A 22,492-nucleotide genomic window follows, 5' to 3' on the forward strand; every position below is an offset into this window, starting at 1 on the left:
TGAGAATTATTTATTTTTCTTTTTTATATTCACATTTTAGGAGGAACATTCTCATTCACGTCGTCTCTCGGTGTGCCGTGTTTTTGTTGATCCATAAATAAATACAATCAAAGTTTTTTAACACTTGAAACATTAAAGTTAGCAGCTGTAGGCTATATTTTAATACATTCCTGTAGGGGGTGAACAATGCCTGCTGGTCACACAGCATGTGTCAGTAGGTGGCGCTGTATTCACAGTTTTATATGATGTAAGTACAACCAAACAAGTAGGCTATAAAAAGGTACAACTTTATCAGTGGTATTTAAAAATGCAAATTCAACCACATAAACAACTCACAACATTCAGTCTACCGACATAAACATCTCATCATTTAATAGACCGACTCAGCCTACATGGAAATATTGTAGTTTCAGCATTAGGCTAATTAATGGAACCAAAATCAAAGAAACTTGAACTTCTATATACAGAGTGCTTAGACGTACTATACCTCACACAAGACAAGTATGAACAGTTCGAGTTTATATAAAACGTAAATATTGTAGAAGCTGACAGCGAAAAATTCACAAAAAATGCAAACTTTTATCAGGTTTTAGTGACTGACAGTGGCTTTGTACAAACTGTAATCATAACTGCAAACACCGCCTCATTGCGTTGCATGAATTTAGCTGATTACTTTCTCCAAAGCTCCCTACAGTCAGGGCAAGAGCGAGTGTGAGACCAAGGTGGAAACGATAAATGGAAATGCATCCTTAAAAAAAAAAAAAAAAAAAAATAAAAAAAAGTGTAAATATTAGTGCACATTTGGTTGAAGGTGTGTCTGCAGGGATCTTTTATTTTAGTTTGTGCACAAACTGCTTGTCCATTTTGGATGTGTAGCCTTTTTGAAAGCTGCAGGTAACAATTCACTCTTCTCACTAAAGCTTTCTGTATCAGGTGATTCAGTGTCTGTATGTAACTGAAAAACACTGCATTGACGTAGAACTGACATTTTTTGATGACGCTGTCGTTTGACACTACAGATGTAACTCTGAACTTAAACCACCAGGTGTCGTCCTAAACAGCTTTATTTATTCTGACAATGCTATTATGTGATTAACTCTTGAGGACGGTGGAGTTGATAGCTGTTCATTCCTGAACTTTTTAAACACGTCCTCCCTCCGGAGACTTATGGACTATCTGCATATGAATGACACCACTTTTTTTTGTGTTGTTCTGGAGAGTCCTTCAAATCCTTAGAGACTGTTTTCTTAATGAGCACACCCACTCTGCACCTGCAACCCCTCAAAGTATTTTTCCTGGAAACGTCTGCCAAGATCCACACTGTTTCCAACGTGTTCTGCGGTGAACTGCTGAAGCTTGAAGCACAAACACATGTTCACTCAGACATGATTGCACCATTATAACGCTTTTTATTTTCTACAGCCTACACTATAGAATTTACATTGTAAATTTGTGTTCACTTGCACTAAAAACTTGTCAGCATCTATTTCCCTATAAACACTATGCCACTTAATTTAAATCCAAGTACTTCGAATGTAAATGTCCAATCAGTGTTGATGGTATAGGCACTAGTTCATTAAACAATAAATTATCTATCTCTGGGAAGCAGCTGCAAAGTTTGCTGTTCTTCCTCACCCCCACTGTTATCTGACGTAGGCAGTGACGTAGTTGAAGGCAGGAGAGCGCGGGAGGCCTGAACTATCTGGGTCGCCAGGGGGCGCTTTTGACGCCGCAGCAAAACAAAACCTTGGCCTATTTCTTTGCACTTTCTCTGCCGACATTTCAACCTGCAAAAATGTCATCCCAAAATATGAGTGCATGGTATACATTTCAGCGCGAGGGTGGTGATATATGATATATGGCGAAAGATGGACAAACTGTTCCCTCAACACCACGTGTTCTTTGTGTTTCTGTAACATTACAGTTTATGACCAATACTTAGTATATTTTTAATTAATAACCACTGTCTTTCCTAGGTTCTGCTCTGTGTTAACAATATTGTTTGGGTGCTTACCGTTTTTTTTGTTTTTTTGTTGTTGAGTAGGGTGGTTTAAGAGAGGGAACTTTGGTAAGCTTAAGGATTTGGCGGTTAGGCATCCGAAACCTGCGCGCAATGCATCCTGGGATGCCCTGACTGCAACTTTATCTGCTGCGTTCACTTGTCCACTACAAGATGTGCTGTAAGGAAAAAAAAAAATCCCCTGGGATTGGTGGTGTGCTATACAGTGGACGAGTGGACAATCAAAAACACAACTTGCTTTTCTAATCAAACTGAGAAATTCAACCGACTACATTTACCATCAACAGAGTGGACACCCACATACAAAGAGAAAAAAAAATGTCTACACTGTGGCTGTACAAAATACTAAAATTGAACAAACATAGTTCTTCCACTCTGGAAAATTGTTTTCAAATCTTTAGCATTTCTCTGCAAGATGATAAGTAGCATCATCAGGTGTAACTCATGAACCGTTTGACCGTCACCAAGAGAAATGTGTGTGCAGATTTGATACAGTAACCAAACAATCCACTGAATGTCATCAGATTTCAAAATTTTGATTGGTGCGCAGACATATTTGGCTTTATTCCAGGTGAGCCCCATCCACGTGAAACCAGTAAGAAGAGCACATGAAGAACAAACGTACAGACCTTGTACACTATAGTGTATGTAGATGTCATAGTCAGATGTCAAAAACTATATGAAATTACACTATTTATTTACAGCCACTGTGTAAGTCATACATGTCATATTTAAACCAAAAATGGAAAGAAAAGTAGATGTCATAGTCCCCTGCTGATGCTTCTGTAAAGATGCGAGTTGCTCAACAACATTCCTGACATATTCTCAGCTGTGAGTGGTCATCGTCTTAACCGATCCCTCCCATCACAAACATGCAGCGTATGCGTTCATAAAACAAGGCATAAAACAGTGAGCGCTCATGTGGGAATGCTGTAAAAAGAATTCCCTTTGCATTGTTTATTTATTAAATTTCCCCTGTAGTGGTGAAAGAATTATTCAATTTATTTCAATTACTCGATATTATTTAATTTAGGTGAAGGTAGCAATAACAAAGTAAAAGTCCTTAATTCAAGATCTTTCTCAAGTGAAAGTATCGACCAGTAAGAACTACTTAAAAGTGTTTCTTATGCAGAAAAATGATTGCTGTGATATAAAAATAATGCTACTGGATAACTATTATTTGTGGATATTGTGTACGCAGTATATTTAACTGTTAGGGAGCTAATTTGAACTATATTACATGTTTCTGAGTATGTGAATTTATAAAAATGGACCATACTTTGAAATAATTTTATGTCTTGAAGGTAAATTCATCATCTGCAAAGTAGAAACTAGAAATGTCAAATAAATGCAGTAGGGTCGATATATCCCGCTGAAATTTGTTGAAGCAGAATTATTAAGTAGCATGAAATAGAAACACGTCGGGTCATCTGAACATCCTGAGCAGAAAAGCCTCCGATAAAACCTGGTTTTCTTATTCCTGCCGAGTTTATTTGTTGAAAAGATGTGAAAACGGACACCATCGATCTGAATGTTTGCGTTATGTTTGCCAACCTACATCCTTAAGAAACATACTGGATGCAAGTGTTGTAAGACATTCTTCATGTGTCTGACAAACAGGGCAGATATCTGTGGTTGAGCTGGCAGAACTAATATGCGAGTTTAAACACAGCTGTGTAGTCAAACAGGCAGTCTGTGATTCCAACAATGAACAAAGACATGAGTCATACTCCATTACACATTGTCTCCTTTACAGAAAAGTAAAGAGTCATTGCTCTCTCTCGCGCTCGCGCTCACACACACACACACACACACACACACACACACAGTTGTTGTAAATACCAAACAGTAGAAAACACAATGGAAGAAAACCAAACACTGAAATTATAACACTTATCTTGAAATGAGCCAATCCAACATGGAGGCAGAAGCAATTAAATACTGCACTGTTAAAACAAATAAGTAACATGACTGATCCAAAAAGCAGCAGGCTCGTGTGTGTTTATGTTTGTGAGGCTGTTGATAACACACGTTGTTGGTTTAGCTGTTGACTCAGCAGCAGCAATGATAAGCAAAGGCTGAATAACGGTGATCGTATCAAAAACGTCATATGTACACAATCACACTGGAGTTCTTGGGCAAATATAATCATTTACAAACTACAATCAAATCATACCACACACAAATAGTTAGAGTTCACCTTTAAAAATGTCTTCATACTGTAATACAAAAATCTTTTAAAAGGCGAGTGGCAGTTCAACACCTTTTAAATGTTTTTCAGGAAACACAAAATCTCATCAGGTTTTAGTCCCTTGGAGAACACGGTTATTTTGTGCAAACTTGAACATGTTTTAATAGAGAATAAGCTCCACTGAAATCCAGGGTGGAGACTAAATAATGTTACTGCTTCAGGAATAAGAGCTTTAACTTAGAAGTAAATAAATCACTGCTACAAATGCCGCAGCAAATACAGGTTTGAGTTGATCCATACCTTCATTAGTGTAGGTCTTTATGATGCAGCTGTCAGTGTTAGGCAGGATTTTGAAAATCATTTCCACTGACATATCACATTTTCTAATTCAGACAAGCACTCCTGCAGTCTGGGAACAAAGTGTTTAGAATAATTACAATTCTAATTACATCAATTGCCAGATTTCTTTTCTGGCTTTTAAATGCTGCTACATGGCATTGGAAATGTATAATACCCACATCACTTGCAAGTATGACACTCAACAACATCGTTTTTTTTTTTTTTTTTGGCAACATTTAAAGAAACTGTAAACACACTAGCATTTTATCACCTTTTAAAGATGTCATGGTAAACATTTGAGCAAACTCTTGCCTTTTTACACATCCAGCAACTGCAGAGAAACAATATTATTCATTTGGAGTTGTGTATTTGTGATTAATTAAAATCTAACATTCTCATATTTTTAGCTTCATTTTGGTCTCCACCAACTGGCTCTTTTGCTGCTCCACTATGTTCACAAGGTAGTCTTCACCTTGTTTATCTCTGCTCTTTGATGCCGGGCAGGTAGCGAATTAACCGGATCTTTTTTTTCTTCTGTTCAGAGTTGTGAAACTGAACCAAAAACAAAAAGATGAGCTGAAAGACTCTAAAACGCTCCATAGAGCTGAGGGGAACGGCAGAGCTTGATAATTTGTTACTATGAGCAACACCTTTCACATTAGATCCACTACAGATAAACTTGTATTGTTTAAGATTCCTTGGACAGCTGTCACATTTTCTCCAATTTCCTGTTTCTTTCATTTTCATTGTAACTTTATCACGTAGAAGATGCTCTTCCTCATTTGTTAATTTTAGTTGTCTTCAGACTACAGTTAGCAAATTAACTGTCGAGCTAACTGGCACATTTACATTGACGTGTTTGAAGTAAGTGTTGATTAATGTGCACCGTTCCATATTGATAAATCAATAAACAAATTTAGTAATGTTGGTAACTACTTCCAGCTTTCGATGTTATTAAAGTTCATTACAAAATTCATCAGACTCGGTTGCTTTAGTCCCTGAATATGTTACTGAATGACAGTGTGTGTATTGTTATTCAACTGTAGCTACAGTGCGTCCTTTACAATAATGGTGTTGTCATATACTGTCTGCTCTACAACGGTGCTTTTTTAATACACATATCTCATCAAATGGAAGTGAATGCACTCATTGTGCTCGAGGCGTGAAGCGAGGCTCTCTGCTGCAGAGCCTTTTCTCAAAGGGACAAGGGGGAGACTAACAGTGTCCTGCTGGAAGGGACAGTCCAGGTCATGCAGCCTGCTCACATTAGTTCAGCGTTAGACCAGCTAAGATATACATGGTGCAGTCGGTGACTTCATCAGTTGGTGACTTCATCAGTCGGTGACGTCACGGAGTGATGAAGTCACCGACTGATGAAGTCACCGACTGATGAAGTCACCAACTGATGGGGCAGAAAGCCCCATGATGGGAAAAGTGCATCTGTTGTCCTCTTCTTCTCTCATCTGTACTTACTCATCTCTCCTTCTGTTTCTCACAGTCAGCTGTCCTTTGCATATTTTAAGTCACTTCCATTATCTTCCATCGGGTGACATGCAGTTCCCGTAGAGTATCAGGGCTGCACGCTCTTGCCTGCTTCAAGCTTTTAGGCTCTGTGGCTTTAAGTCAATCAGACGATGAGGGAATCTCGACTGAGGAGGGTGCCCTGGTGAGGATAAAAAAAAGTGTAAGTGGTCACAGCAACGACAGAGCGTATACAGAAGTATTAAAGCATATCTAGTGCAGAGTGAGACACGGGACGTTAGCCAAACGGGGTTATTATGGTGAAGTAGAACCTGGGACAAACTGCTTTTCAACTTTTTTTTCTAATGTTTTGAAGATTTATTTTAAGACCCTCCTTGAGGCAGAAAGATGATTCTCATTGATTACAGGAAGTCTTTGATGTTGAATACCATTTTGACCCAGGTTTGTCAGTGAGGAGACAACCAGTTATGCTTGTTATAGAGTAGTTGGATACAGAACAGAGTATTCTACCTAGTTTTCATTCTGGTAGCTTCTGAACCTGACCTGTCAAAGGTACAACAACAACACTTACTGTAGGCCTACGGAAAACCTTTTTTTTTAAAATCTTCCCCACCGGGAGCCCGAGTGGGGAACATTACATTTGAATGAGTTTGACATTGTCTAGTTTTAGTAACAACCGGTGTGAAATAAAAATTAAAAAAAAATCTCTGTAATCCATCGAGCTCCATCCATGCCAAGATGTTCAGAGACTGATAACACTGATTTAATATTGCAATGGAATAAAGCTAATTAAACGTCCTGTATATATTTCTTTTTGACAATTTGGAATCAGATGAACCAAATTTAGGAACTCATTCATTCACTTTCTCAAAAAGTATTTTCCTCTCTCACTTGTCATCACTTGGCTCAGTTGCTGTTTCTGGAAGCCAACAACATGACATTTGATGTAAAATGTGACACCACAATTACTTCCTTGTTTTTTGAATGAAGCAGTACCCCTACTAAAGCACCTGCTGTTTTTGACGACCCGTGACACCAGGATCTTTTGCCATAGGATCTAAACTTAGTCAACGCAGGTTTAGCTTATGAGTTCCTCAAAAGGTTTGTGGGACCCTGGGCAAGTTCCTTCAGTGGAAACACCCCGGTTGACTCATTTTCAAAATTCAGCATGGAGTGTTTTATCACTTTGTAGTTAGCCTAATGTTAACAACTTCCTGACAGACATTCTCATTATTTACACAGCAAAAAAATTGTTTAAATAACTTGAACTTATGCTGAATAAGCTCTACTTACAGCTGTTGATCTGCAAATTAGCATAACCAGCACACAATCCTGTCAATAATTCACGGGCTTCAGTGGTACTCACCATTTTCCGGGACTTGTCTCGGGGTTCCTCTCTGGAATGGGCAGGTGGTTGAGAAGAGCGAATGTTTGCTGGGAGCGGCCGTGGAGACGGTCTGTCAGTTCTGTTTCGCTCTGACTCGGAGTAAGGAAGTAGCGACTCTACCTCAGGCCTGTTGCTAGGCGAGCGGCTGCAGTGCCGACTAGATTCCCCGCTGCTCTTCTTTGAGCTGGCCTTTGAGGGTGGGTCTGAATCTTCCTCACCCCGGGCCCCACTCCTCCCTTGGCCAAGTCCTCGTAACTTAGCCTTACGCTCCAGCAGGCTGTTCAAAAACGTGGCGTCATAGTCCTTTTCTTGCGAAGAAGTTGACGGTGGGCTTACTGATGGAGGAGGTGGGGCAGAGCGCTCCCTGTCCCGAGTGTCCCTCCTCCTTGTGGGTGAAGAAAGTGGACTTATGTTACTTCCGTTTTTCCTGTTCCGTCTGCGGTGGTCTTCGTGGTCGCTGTTGTCACCGAGCTCATTTTCATCACCGTGATAATGCTGAGGTGGACAATCGCGGTAAGAGGGATACCGACTGTACTCCTGCAGCTCCATCTCGTAGTCTCCCCGTTCTTCCTCTCTATTCTCTGCACTTCTATCTCCTCTCTGCTTGTAAGAAGCAGCAAACTCCTCCAGCTCGTCCAGTGAGCCGGTTCGTCCTGCGGCACGGTACGTCTTTCTCTGCAGATGTTCAGAACGAGGGTTCCACCTGCAAAACACAACACAAGTGCAGGTGGGTACGTGTGTACGTGGAATCTGTTCGCACATTCGGAAATCTCTGTACCTTTTGTGGTTTTCTTCTTCGCTGTGGTTCTCTTGCCGTTGATTCCGTCCGTGCCTACGTGACTGAGAGGAGGGTGGAGGGTCGTCGCTGTATCGTCGTGGAGGAGGAGGCTCGTCCTGGCAGTGCCGGGGCTCCGAGTCAGGCTCGTCGCGATATCGATGGGGTGATTGTGGATTATCACGGTAGCGCTGCGGCTCTGGGCTGCGGTTGTCACGGTAGCGCTGTGGTTCAGGCTGAGTGTCTTGATCAGGGATGGCCGGGAGAGCTTTCTTCTGGACGTTTCGAAAGGTTTGGCGGAAGCCGGTTTCTCCCTCGTGGAGGGAGCTCAGCTCAGACAGGCTACAGGCTGGGTGGGCCCAAAAGAACTTGTCAAGGAATGTTGCCGACAAACATAATCAATTGAACAGAAAATTAATTAAACAAAGTATTGGAGTGAGATTTGCTAAAACGTATTCTGTCAGGTCAGTAGGAATGCGTACCAGCAACTATGTCATATCTGAACTACAGGAAAATTCAGAGGGCAGAAAGCTTGAGTGCAGAGAGGCATGCCGAGACAAGCTCAAGAGAATAAAAAGTCCAAAAGACACCATCAACTCTATAAATAGAATCAGCATGCTTTGGTAGTGAGGCCACAGAGTGGGTTTGTGACGCTTACACTGGTGGCTGATGGACCTGGCAGGGTTGAAGTGAGCCAGTTGTTTCTCTACATACTGTAGCACCCTGAGAGAATCCTGATCCTGAGGGGAAGGCACGCGGTAGGGAACCCCTACAGCACGCATCGGCACTGGAGATACACACCTGACCCATTAGCATGGAGAACGTGTGTGTGTGTGTGTGTGTGTGTGTGTGTGTGTGTGTGTGTGTGTGTGTTCATTTAATGACCTTACTGCTGTTTTTGCACATTTTCTATTTAACAGTAATAATAATTAATGACAATCATTCTTAAACCACACATTCTGGCCCCTTATATTCTTTTACTTTTTTTTGTCCTAAATTGTTTTGGTGGAATAAGATGGTTGACACTCTTATTAAAAAAATAAATAAATAAACAAGCAACAATTTACAATGTTTGCAAATAGTGAAATAAAAGGAACTGAAAGAGATGATATCGTTCCTTGAATACAACACTTGAATGCTGATGGAAACACGGCATTTTCAAATCAAGTTTACGTTTGAGATTATTCCAAACCTAGAGAGTCTTTATTCAACCTCAGAATACACTTTTATGTTGAAGGGATAAAATCTTTAAAAAAAACAAAACAACTAATGTAATCTTTAGGTAATTATAAAAGCACAAACACAACTCCTAATAAAAAAAAAGTGAGACCTCACCTGCTGTGAGTAGGCTGCCATCTGAGGGGGGGATTGAAGACATCTTGTCCACCAGGGAGGGGGGAGCAATGGGGACCATGGTCGGGACCCCAGAGACAAAGTATGGAGGGTAGGCAGGTGACTGAGGGGTAGAGGTGCCCGTCTTTATACCCTTACCTGCTTCATACACTAAAAAAAAAAAAAAAAAAAAAAAAAAGCAAAAAAATCTCATGAAGACTTTGCAGAAAAATCCCATCTTTCTAACAGTGTCTGTATTCTGAGCATGAACTCGGCAGCTCCGAGTGCGTTTCTACTCACAGTGTCGGGGGCAGCAGCATGTGTCGGGGCAGCACCAGCAGCTGACATAGCAGCAGCAGGAGTGAGGACAACACTGACACCAACAAACCCCAACCAACAGCAGGAACAATAAACTTCCGAGAGCCACCGCCACCACAAACAACCACTCTGCAAGTACACACAGCACAAAATCCTGCATATAAATATGCAATACATATTAACTCGGGAACATTTTGGATTTGATCACGGTGTAGTCGTGCTGAGCTTCGGAGGAGGCTCGCTTTAAGAGGGTTTCACTTATTCATCATTGCACTCAAATAACAGTAAAAATTAACACTGTTTTATTCCATGCATTCTTCTGCCTTCTACAAGACCTGGTGACTACATTACCCAGAACACCCAGTTAGTTAACTGATAGAAAGTACCTTCATTACAATCTAGACATAAAAGGCCTGTAAACATGTAGATTCAATACAAATGTATAATTAGTATAAAAAAAAAAATTATATATAAAAAAAAAAAAGAATTTCACCACCTTTCCTAACCTCTATATAATCACTTGAGCTTCACTATTTAACATGGGAGCTACGAATTTAAACATTGTATTCAAATTAAAGACACATTTGAACATTTTCTTCCTAAATACAAGTTGTTTTTTGCAGGACATCAGAAAGAGAGAAGATTCGACTACAGTTTAAGTTACATTTTACCGTTTTCTAAAGAAATATTTTTTACTCACACTGAAACAAATCAGAAAATGTTTTAACCGGAGTATGAATCACAGCAAAAGATGAGATAATTTGACATATTTCTGAAGTACTGCAGTGTTGAAGTGAAGCATACAGTCAGTATGAGAGAAAACTACATGTATCTGTCTATGGGAACAAAGCAAAGGAAAAGGAAGGCAAGGGCAGATAAGGAAATCTTCAACAATGTAAAACCAAGGACAACACTATCTGTAATACACACACACACACACACACACACACACCACACACCACACACCACACACACACACACACACACACACACACACCACACACACACGCAGGAAACATGATTTTGCTACAGGAAGGAAAAGGACAGTTTACACTGCTCTGCAAGATACTGGAGACTTGGCTGTGACAACAAAATAGCTTGTAAAGTAATCTCATTTACAAACACCATGAATCCTCCACACACACACACATACACACACACACACACATGCACACACACGCACAGACACGCACAGACACACCAGGATTTTTACTAACACAGACATACATTTCAGAGCACTGTGGATAAAAACACTTACTAATGCAACATGAACACCACAGATAACCCTGCAACCCTTCAGGCCTGGTGAATCATACCAAGGCATTTTTGGGAGTAACTTCCACACAATCCATATATTCATTTATCAAGTCTTTATAACTCTTTAATTATAATTATTAAAAATGTATGAATGGAATTTGACGTGACATAAAAAAGCTCCCTCCCTCTTGATTGCTGCCTTTTTACTGGGTAGTGTCCAAACGATGCGTAATGACATGTTGACCACAACCATAAAGAACTATAATGACCATAATAGCTGTTATCCAGCACAGCTCATCTTAGTGGGAGTATCAGCAAGCTCATTGTTTGATGGGTGGGGATCAGTCAGCCGGGTTAAAAACAGCTCTGAACTCAACTCTGTCAAAGCCTCCTTACTGATGCTAAAACACCTACTATGTTATTACTGATGTGAGAGGAGAAGAGGTTACACAGTATCACAGCCATTAGTATAGGAACCATTTAACATGGTGTAAGAAGTCATCACTTTGTTTGCCTCTTTTTTAAGTCTCATGTGCCACATGTCATAGCTTAGTACTTCTCTAAATTTTCCGAGATGTGCAAAACCCCATCTCAGAGAATACCTTCACAACCATCTAAATGGTTCCCACAGTTGTAGATTGAGCAATGAGTAGTAGGATTAGTATGAATGGAAGAAAGCAGGTGAGGAGGTGAATACATTATGCCCCTACCTGGCATAATCTTCAAATCAAAGTCTGGCAGGAGATCTTCAGGCACACCTGAGAAACCTGGAAAAAGACAGTATAGGAGAAGAGAGGGAATGGAGTCGATATAAATTGGAATGATTGATTCAAAGAAAGTTATTGCAGCATGCATTATGAGAGATTTGAGGCAAAAACAGCAAAATACAGAGAAAGAATGAGAAAAAAGATAAACGGAGAGAGTTGGCAGGTCAACAGAAGCATGCATAAAGGACATCTGGCCTGGTTCCAGGAAGTCTCCATATCAGAGCAACTCTGATTTCTGATATTAAAGGCTATAAAAGGTTATCTCTCTGGTAAAAAGACAGACTGGAACACATCATTCTCATAAAGATAATGTGATAAAAGGACAGGAGCTGTGAGAAATGTTACATGCAGAGCTGCAAATATCACAGATGAGAATACTTTTCAGGTCCTGAGCTGACAAACACACTGCAACCTCAACATGTCAAAAAAAGTATTCCCCTAAAACTTTATCAGCACATTATACTGGGGACACAGACCAGTTTTATTGGTGCAATGGAGACACTATGCTTTGATGGTTAATACTTTAAATGCTTAATTTCACAATATTAATTTGGATATAAATCTATAAGAAACATTTTATATGCCTTGCCACTAAAGCAGTACTAGTCTTATAATTTTAAACCATATAATTTTGGTGCAGGGTTAGATTGATTGGGAAAGAGAAACATCACATAAACAACAAAAGCCCTTAAAAACTATTAACGTATGTAAGTTTTGCCCCCACTTGTCTTTCAAGTGTTACGCATTTCTGTTTCTTAAAATGTTTCTTTTTCTACAGCTTTCCGGAGGTCAGCAGATGTCTGAAAGAACAATAAATAGTGTAGATAAGGGGCAGTGTCACAAGCTGGTCAAAAATGTGCATCACTGTGTTGTGTTTGAGTTCGTAAGTCCCTGTGAAGCTCTGTGAGGAGTGAAAAAGCCAGAAGATGAGCGTGATGTGAACAGATACTGGTGTTTCAATCTTAGCGGTGTGTTTTATTGTGGAAACGGAGGAGAGGAGTGCTGATCATGAAAAAGGAGGGCTGGAGAAACAGGCCACATGGCGGAGTATCTGGACCCGTCTCTGGCTGACAGTGCACATACCTTACTTAGCATCTTTCTGGAAGCCTAAAAATGTTCTCTGCTGGATTTGAAAACAGAAAGGAACCTATTAAGTTTATCGAGAAGCAGCTCAGGCACCACATGTATTCAAACAACTATGTGCTGAAATTTACAACGAACAGACAGCCTCGGGGTTTTTTTGTGTTTATTCGTGGCTTTGTCTTTTGTCTCTCTCCTGCTCGAGAAGTCGAAGGCAGCTCACTTATGGAATTTCTGCTGGCTCTCAAATTTGCCTGCAGGCTGGTGATTCACTCAGATTTACTTTCATATATGTTGGGTTTGCTTGTTTTAGCCTATACGGGGATCCAGACTGGTGGCGTTTGTACACCAAGACAAACGGTATACTCCTCCTATAGAGAGGAATCATACAGGAAAGATGGGTACATGCTAGTGGAGTTTAGAGGGGCTTGCTCAAACGCTCAAACGCTCAAACACACACACACACACACACACACACACACACACACACACACACACACACACACACACACACACACACACACACACATTTTTCTATCTAGGTAAAACATAACTCCACAATTGCTGTTTTTCAACATGGTTTTTGGAGTCCTTGCTTTGGACCTGGGACCAAAGATAAACTTACTTTATTGTCATATTTCATGACATTACTTCGGGGAAAATCCCTCTCTGCTTCACCACAATTACAGTGAGGTCAGGGTTCATGGGGAGCTACAGAGCTTTTCCTCAGACATCAATGCCTCTAAGGAACTTCAAAGCTCAAATTATTATAAATATTAAAAAAAAAAAAAATGCATACTTGTGATTCAGGCAAAACCAAACAAAATCAAACTCATCTAAAATCAATTAAATCAATATTCTACTGGATTTCTATAGACTTCAGGGAATGTTCTCTAATTATTGTGTCATTAAAGTTGACACCATGCATGAAAATGCAATATCCTAAAAATAATAAGGAACACTTTGCACATGGCAAATTACCTCCCTTATGTATATTTCAATGTTTTGCATCACAAGCAAATATCTTGTGAGCAATGAAAACAACAATGGAACTTGAAAGGCAGACTGTAGGATTGCAGAGTCTTTGTTCTTTATCAGCCACTGAGCTCTCAAACGTCCACATCAGTCGAGTGTCTCACATGGCGTCGCCCTCCAACTATTGTGTCACTGTGCTCTGTCGTCCCTCCTCCACATCATTATATCTTCCCTGTCTCCTTTCCTCTGAAGCCCTTTGCTAAAAAGACAAAAGATCCCCTGAACCATTCGATGTGGCCCCAACTGTTGTTATGGAAACACAACAAGTGCCCCACATGCTATATTAGCTACACCGAGACCAGGAAATGCAGCGTTTTGGCACCATGGTGGACTTGCAGTCTCTCATGTCAGGTTAAATACAGCAAAAGGCAACTCGTGCAGCATAACCATGTTATCTTCATTTTCCCGTAGCATTACACAAGTCCTTATCATCTGGAGGCCATAACCAACTTTCATTAGAAGTATTTACACACTGTAAAAGCTGATTGTTCTGTACCTGTGTGTGTATTTGTGTCTTTTCGTGCAAACACGAGTTTCTGAGTGCCAGCCAAACAAAAGTTCAGCCTCAGAGTGTTTTAAAGGCGCCAAGAGCCCCACAGCCTCTTAGCCGTTACCGCGGTAACGGTTATAACTCAAGACAGACAAGTAGACTGTCACTGTACCACAACACATTACAGATACATTTACATGTGGGGGGACAAACACACACAAATAAGTGTACGTAGCACATTAGTGTGAATGTCAAAGACTGAAACAGCAATAATTATTCTGCAGAAACAACTTTTCAAATTCTTGCAGTATATATTAATAGACAGTGTGCGTAAATGCCGTCTCTATGGATACAGATTAGGAAAGTCTCTCCAAGGATTGCCACTGCTTGTTGTAAATCAGCTCATTAATGAGCCTCTATTGTGCTGCTGGCGATGAATAGGCCCATTTTAAAGGCTGGGCTATGTAACAGTAGTGTGTAGAAAACTTAATTTACAGTAAATGATGTGTGTTTTTGTGTCCATGATTAATTACATATAGAAGGATTAGAATTGCCCTCAATCCTGCACTCTGTACTAAAAAAAAGGACAAGAGATATAAAAGTGTCTGGGGGGATTTAGGATGTTTATAAAAGGTATTGAGCGTTCCCATCCAATATTCTTCAAAACATATAGAGAAACCAAGAAAATGTGGAGGTCAGTTCAACACTGATGACTCGTTTCAGCTTTAAGGGATGTAAATAATACACAGAGGAGCCGTTTACAGGGAGTTCAGTGAGAAGCGCTGAGTATCATTAAAATGTTTTGATACCAGTACCGGTATAGATAACTTGACTTAGATTTGACTTCTTTCAATGACCATTTTTATAAAATCCAATAAAAAAAATTAAAAAGAAAATACATTACACATCTTTGTAATAACTTTAGTTTTCATCCAGTGTAGAGAGAGAGATTGTAATCGAGGTTTTTTGTTATGTAGCTACAATAATGCAAATACCTCAAATAAAAGCTATTGGAAGACACTACACTTTACCAATGATCCATAATGTTACAATTTATCAATGATCCCTGAATGCATCATATGGTAGACACCAGCTAGCCGACTGTACACAGAGAAGCCCGCCCAGTTCCCCAATACTGCAGTACACAAAACTCAGACAGGTGTGAGAGCAAAAATTAGTTTGGAAAGAGTGAAATGAAGCGTTATAGTTTAAGATTTACCTAAATTGAAACGGAGTGATTTAATCTACGTGGCTGGGCTGTCCAAACAAAGCCGTGGAGTCTACGTATGGTAAACGCTATATCGGCTCACAGAGGCGAATGAGATTTAATTTTCGCATGAACATAGCTAAGGTTACACATTTGAAAATGAAATTGGATGTAGTGTGGATGTATCTTGTATCAAAATTGTGCTCCGAATGAAAAGGTATGTTTCAATACTATAAAGTATCAAAGCAATTTGGTCTGAGCCAAAAAAGTATTGAAGTAGGGTACCTGGGCGTGAATGTGACTGAGCTCTCAGGGTTAGTTTCTGAATGGGAAACCTAAAATCCTTTAAAATAGGCCCATTGGGAGAGTAGTGGCAGCTTACCAAGGACCAGCAACTCCACCGAGGCTTCATTCTGTCCTTCCAGATCATCAGATATAACCACCTTGCAGATGTATACTCCACTGTCTCCCCACTGGACCTCTCCTATTCGCAGGTCTGCCTCTGAATGAGGGGAAAAAAAAAAGAGATTTTAAATGAGAAACTAGATCTTCTAAACCTTCACAGTTCTTGGCGGCTAGTAGCAAAAAATGCACAAATTACAATTAGAGGCATTTTCTAAAATATGTAAATAGAGCATTTTTGAAATTATTACCACAAAACACTATTTCATATAAATTTAGAATTTGTATTTACTCTATCTATTTTAAAGCCTCTGACACACAGTATGTGGCAACCCAAGTATTACACCCATTACAGTCATTACATTGTAGTCTGTGGACCTCACGTTCTCAGACTACAGGCACTAACCAGCTGTTGGGGAAGACTTTCCACAAGATTTTAGATCCTGGCTGCAGGGGTCTGTATTGATTCAGACACTATATCATCCCTTATCGAGTTGGCCACTGAGGCCTGGCTCACAGTCTGCATTCCCATTCCTCCCTAAGTTGTTGAATGGAGTTTAGGTTAGGGACCTGTGTAGGGCCGCCAACTTCTTCATTATGTTTGTTCAACAAATCACCCTGATGGTCTTGAGGAGAAATGCATTGGTAAAAAAAAGATTTCTTTTCACAAAAAGATTCCTCATGTGAACTCGTGTTACAGAGTTGTTTTCTGAGATTTGAAATCTTTGTCACTTGAGCAGTTAATTTGCTAGTGAAATGATAGCAACACGCTCATCCTACCAGCCAACTTGTTCCATGCCAAACTCCAAAAACTAGACCTGCGCTCCGGACATAAACACATGTGGGCAATAGTGTCCACATACTATTGGCCTCACAGAGCATTCATGAAAGCATAAAGTTACATTTGATTTGTCAGTTGTCATATTTTTTTTTAACTTAAAGTAGCGACATTTCAACAAAACACTATATCATGTTAATAAAAAGCGGTAAAAACAATTCAAATTCAGTTTGGCTCGAGAGTGAAACACACAAGACAATACTGGGCCGCTGGCTCCATTGTAAAGGGGTCAGAAATATAAATACAGCAGACAGGAAATGGGCTGTATAATTCACTTCCTTTTCCTGTTAGCCAAGGAAAGAGGGGAGAGATAGGCTGCGACCAGTTTCTCCTTCAACAAAGTGACACCTCCACTTATTCAGCATACACATTTTTACTCTGTTTATCTTTTTCATTAAAGGCTACCTTGTAAAGCTACATCTCCAGTTGGTTTACTTTGATTGATGTTAGCTTTATAGTGCATGGCTGTATCCTTTGAGTTGTGCGTGTCCCGTGTTGGTCTGACTGTGTTAAAACATGTGATTAACAGAAGACCCCTTGCCCAGTGCATGCTGGGACAGACTCCAACCTCCCTTTAAACCTGAACAGGATTACATGGGTATGGATGACTGGGCGTCTCCAAAGGCAACAAAGTAAAAGCTTTCACTTTTTTGTCCGTTTACAACATCACTCGAGTGACCTGTTTCGGGGAAGGAGGTGGACTGGGACAGACACACACCAGAAGAAGAAAAAAAACAAAAAAAACCTCAAAGACAGGCACACACAGAGAGAAATGCGTGTTTGGATGGTGGGATGTCGAGAGATCTAGGGTGAAAAATAAAAGCAGGACATTGAAGTACATCAGAGGGAAGGAGCGAAAGGTCAGGATGAATGAGAGGACAGCGTGAAAACCATGTCTTTTGTCCGGGGTCCTGCCTGGTGAAGAGAAGCTCAATTCTTCAGCCAGAGTTAGAGCTCCATAAATCTGAGGCCAGCAAACAAGACTACCGCTCTGTATTCAACAAGCGCACATGCAACCACAGTCACACATGCACGTCTGCACAGTAGGGTGTCCTTCAAAAAATGATGATGCTACAGTAAAGAAATCAAGAACTGTGGGCAGTAAGATGGCAAAAGCATGCATTCATGTGGCTGCTTCATGGCACACTGGTGCAACGTTGTGTAAAACTAATGTATTAATAAGCATAAGAGCTTTGATTTTAGTAACTGGCTACTCGCAACATCTGACTGACTTTACTTTGGATATTTAACCAGAGTCGGGAAGACTCAGCCAACGTTCAGATTTAAGGCTTTCACAAAACCTGCCAGTCTTGGCAACAGATGAAACGAGAACATAAGTTTAGATCGGTATGTTATGAACGAGCCAGAGAAGCTGCTTTTTGTCATTGCAGCAAGCAAACTGGACTCACTTGGTTTCATAGCTCAGCTGCACAATTAATCATATTAAAATCACAATCCCAATTCATGCTGCTGCGCAATCTCATTTCTAAATGACAAAAGAGAGACGAAAAGACAGTGCTCAGAGAAATACATGTTAAAGAGTTGTTTTTGATGAGATGGCAAGAGACTGAAGTTAATCATTATTATGTTCAGTGTCAGATTTATGAACCTGTTCTATTGAAGCTAAGAACAAGAGCGTTTCCCTTCTGCTGTCCAAAGCTGATGTGCAGATATTATTCTGAGTTTTGCCTGCCTGTTGAGAATCGCATGCACTTTTAGGGAGCGCGCACAGCCAGAAAGAAAACTACATGACATTGTAATGATTTGGCAAAGTTGCAGACCTACTGTTCAAAAAACACCTGTCCTATATAGGGCACCATCATAAGTTTTGCCGAGTTTCCTTCGGTATCAGATAAATTAGTACAATGAACAATGATTATATTGAATCTCAGCGCTAATGGTATTTTGTTATTTTTCATGTCTTATTCCTGCGTCTGTACACCACAACATGATAACACTGAAAGAAATCTGAAATGCTAAAAATAAAAACTGATCGTGTCTGCCTGGCTGCTTCAGACATCACATGCCTGCAGTGTTTTGCTTCGGTAACTCTCCAGCACAACTGAAATCCCATCTAAAGCTTGTGAGCTGAAATTCAGCCAATAAAATAACAGAAATATGTTGGCCTGGCTGCATAGCTTTGAAAAAGACACATTTTCAGTATAGACATCAGAAAAAAACAGAACCAGAGGTGCATGTGTTGCTGCAGATGTCTTACTATTGATGATGGAGATGTCTCTGTTCTTGTAGTACTCGGACAGCGTCATTGAGGAACCGGAGATGGAGGCTACAGTTCGGACGGTTCGGCTGTTGTCAGAGCAGTCCAGGTAGTTTGCCGTCATTGCCGTCTCGTAGCCGCGGCCGCCGCGGCCGCCGCCACCGCCGCCGCCGACTCCTCCAGTTCCACTCGTCAGCCCGCCTCCTCCCAGGCCTCCGCTCAGGCTGTCGCTGAAGCTGAACGAATCCCGCGTGCGGTCACGACAGTACGACTTGTAGACCCACTGCACCACAGCGGTCTGGGTGGACACGCTGGTGTACTGACACGGCAGAACCACGGACTGGAACAGCACGGCGTACCTCTTCTCATCTCTCACAAACACCTGAACACCTGAGCAAGACGGGGGGAAGACGCCTGCGGGAGGAGACCGCGAAGACCGATCAGTAAACCGGAAGAGAAGAAAAGGTTAAATAACAGTGACGTCTGGATAATCCTTGCATTCATTGTGTGGTCAGTGATTTCAACTCGCTGACCACACTTGGTCAAACTGTGAGAGGTGGGGGAGATGTAGTGGGGTGCAGAGAGCGAGGTGAGATGCAAAGAAACTGAGTTTGTCTTATATTCTTCGATGAAAATTCTCATAACTCCATAGTTAGCTCAACAATCCTCTTGTTTTTAAATTGTCTTCAAAACAATCCAGCGACAGCCGTCTAGGTCTCTACATCATTGGGTATGTGGTGTATCTACGAGTCTATCCATTGGTATCTATGGGTGCACAGTAAACCGGTAGAGTTGTAGACTTGGGTTCAGTATCAGACTTTGAAAAGCTCTGGCAGCCAAACCAGGTGTCAGTAATACCCAGGAATAAAGGGGATTTAAGGAATACTACAGCAGACAGCCACACAATGATTCAGATGCCGAGTCGCGTAATCTACAGACACCTAATCCTATTTGCTCAGTTTAAAGTTTTCCAACTAATTATATGCTCCCTTCAATACATCAGAGGATAGCAAGTCATATCACCCCCTTTTCCAGGAGAGAATACAGCTTTTAGGATGAACACTTTTCCTTTTAGCTGGAATGAAATGAATCATTGTGCAACTCGTCTGGACAAACAAGAAAATCTCGACTGTGAGCCGAGTTGACCCGACGTTGTTTTGGAGCTTCTGAAGCTGCGGGACTCGGGGTCACATGGCGACCGGGAGCTTGAGCTCGGCAGATCAACAGCAACGCACTCCAGAGAGATGACCATGTGAAAAAAAAACACACACACACACACACCCAGAAACATCTGTACTGTATTTGCTGCAATGTTTGTGTGTCTTTGTCAGGACGAGGCAAGCTGTAGGAGGTGGGCCTGAACTCGACCAGTGATTGGGGTGAGGTGGGAGCTGCACTTAATCCAAACCAGGCTCGCTATTAGTCTTGTTTTCTTTCTTAATGTGAACCTAACTGTTCTAACTTGTCAGATCTCAAATTGCCATTCTCGGTTTTAAATTCTTGTAAATTAGGTACTTTTAAGTTTTGGTCTTTTAATTAGACAAAACAAGCAATTTTAATGTATCAACTGTGACTCTGGGAATTTTTGCAGGGCTTTTTCCCCCTCATTTTTTCACGCATTTTAAAAGACTGATGAATACATTTTAATTATTATCAATTATATTGTATAAAAAAACTATTATCAAAATAGGCGTATATACATTAGCTGCAGCCTTACAACTAACAGGCAGAGTAAATCCCAGTTTTATTTTTTTTGCAAAACCCTCTTAGAGGAAACCTCCTACGTTGTCATAAACAAAGCAACATAATTTGTCATTAAACACAAAATCCATGATTGTTAAAACTGAATGTTTGAACATAAATTCATCAGAGGGAACATTACTCTGACTTCTAAGAAGTGGAACAAAAAAAAGCCACTCGGTTGGTCTTCCTGGGATCACGGGGTGTGGGGCGATCCTGGATTTATTAGTTTTCAGAGGAAGTCACCTCCAGAGGAGAAAATGAAAGCACGAGGAGGAGGAGGGGGAGGATAGTCGGGGTTTTGGATGCAAGTATTTGAGAGATGTGAGTGAAGAAAACATATCTTGGTCTCTCGATGAAAATGTCTTTGCTTTTATTTGAAGACATTAAAATCTCTGAATATTAGACTCCTTAGACTTCCATCGTTGCTTTGCATAATGAAAAACATGTTATGTGCTAAACTGTAGGTAAACATTTGAGTTTGATTAAAATATGAAAGTCTATAAAGCCATCCATAATAAAACTCGCATAAACAAGCCCACATGCTGCCTTAGTAATCCCAATATATTTATAAACTATACTATAAATTGAACTCTGTGGGCTATTTATTTATCAAATGTTTTCATATGATTTGATACATAGCCTAAGTTCTAAATTGACATGCATATTTGATTATATATTCAAATTATAGATTTGTACATTGAATTCACTTTAATATGGAGTATCACAAAACAAATTTTTAGCTTTGAACAAGTTGAATCGTAGTCCTCGTGTGTACAGCTCCCCCATTTCTAAAGGCTTAAGTATTAGTGGTCTACTTTGTAAATGAGTTGGTGAGCTGTCGTTTCACTCGGAGACCTGGTTAAATGTGTCTGAAGTTAGAGCTCCTAATCCACCACAACCCCCAAAGCTTCTGGTCGGATTTTTCACACATGACTAAATCCAGCGTAACAGTCGACTTCAGCACAGGCACCTTACCGGACACATGAACTATTAAAACCAGGTTACACTTTAAAAAAAAAAAAAATATGCATTTGAGAAGAAAAAGTTTGAATCTACCTGTTTAATTCGCCCCAACCGTCTTTAACACACCGGTGAAGTTATCTCGGTTATCTGCAGCGCTACCAGCCATGACGGTACCGTTACACCGACACTAACCTAACTTTAACAACCTGTTACTCCACTTTCCACTGAGGTTTTGTTTCCCCCCCCCCCCTTCTCCTCCGTTCATCTTCTCTTACCTGCAAGGCAAACGATAAAAATCCACGGCTTCGGAGTCAAAAGCATTTTCCAAGTCCCGCAGGTGAATTGAATGAAGGTTTTCTGATGAACGTGGTCTTCTTTTCTCTTCCGTCTCATCCCTGGACGATATTTCGGGCTGCAGCTGATAGTTAACTGGCTCATAACGGGACGGCGGCGCCTCAGCAGGCGGACCAGCGTCAAGCGTGTCAAAATAAAACGTCCATCTTCCGGCCATGGCTTTCAAAATAATTTGTCGTGAAAGAGGTACAGTATTCCGATTCACTACGTAAGTTAAAGTACCCATACGTGAATGTTAAAATATGAGTCCCGCATGAATAATCCTACTTTTAAAAGGACAGGAGTGGCATTTGG

At 40.6% G+C, this 22,492-nt stretch overlaps 1 protein-coding gene across 5 annotated transcripts; it reads right to left on the minus strand.

Moving 5' to 3' along the window:
• Positions 1–2,700: 2,700 nt before the first annotated feature.
• Positions 2,701–22,267, minus strand: LOC138213151 (immunoglobulin-like domain-containing receptor 2). 5 transcript variants are annotated; one of them, XM_069174062.1, is made up of 10 exons: positions 22,120–22,267; positions 19,139–19,552; positions 16,063–16,182; positions 11,812–11,868; positions 9,827–9,973; positions 9,530–9,697; positions 8,853–8,981; positions 8,198–8,543; positions 7,399–8,122; positions 2,701–6,213 (listed from the first exon to the last, which is right to left on the minus strand). In XM_069174062.1, exons 1-10 carry the CDS (start codon positions 22,235–22,237, stop codon positions 6,178–6,180), a joined length of 2,259 nt encoding a protein of 752 aa, XP_069030163.1. In that variant the 5' UTR covers positions 22,238–22,267; the 3' UTR covers positions 2,701–6,177. The 5 variants fall into 5 exon arrangements, with proteins under 5 accessions (XP_069030163.1, XP_069030161.1, XP_069030160.1 ...); XM_069174060.1 differs by adding an exon at positions 6,543–6,575 and having other exon boundaries at positions 7,399–8,543; XM_069174059.1 differs by having other exon boundaries at positions 7,399–8,543.
• Positions 22,268–22,492: the final 225 nt, after the last annotated feature.

This window comes from Embiotoca jacksoni, unplaced genomic scaffold, assembly GCF_022577435.1.
Source record: "Embiotoca jacksoni isolate LCO1_2020_lvr unplaced genomic scaffold, fEmbJac1.0.p SCAF_6, whole genome shotgun sequence".
Classification (NCBI taxonomy): Eukaryota; Metazoa; Chordata; class Actinopteri; family Embiotocidae; genus Embiotoca; species Embiotoca jacksoni.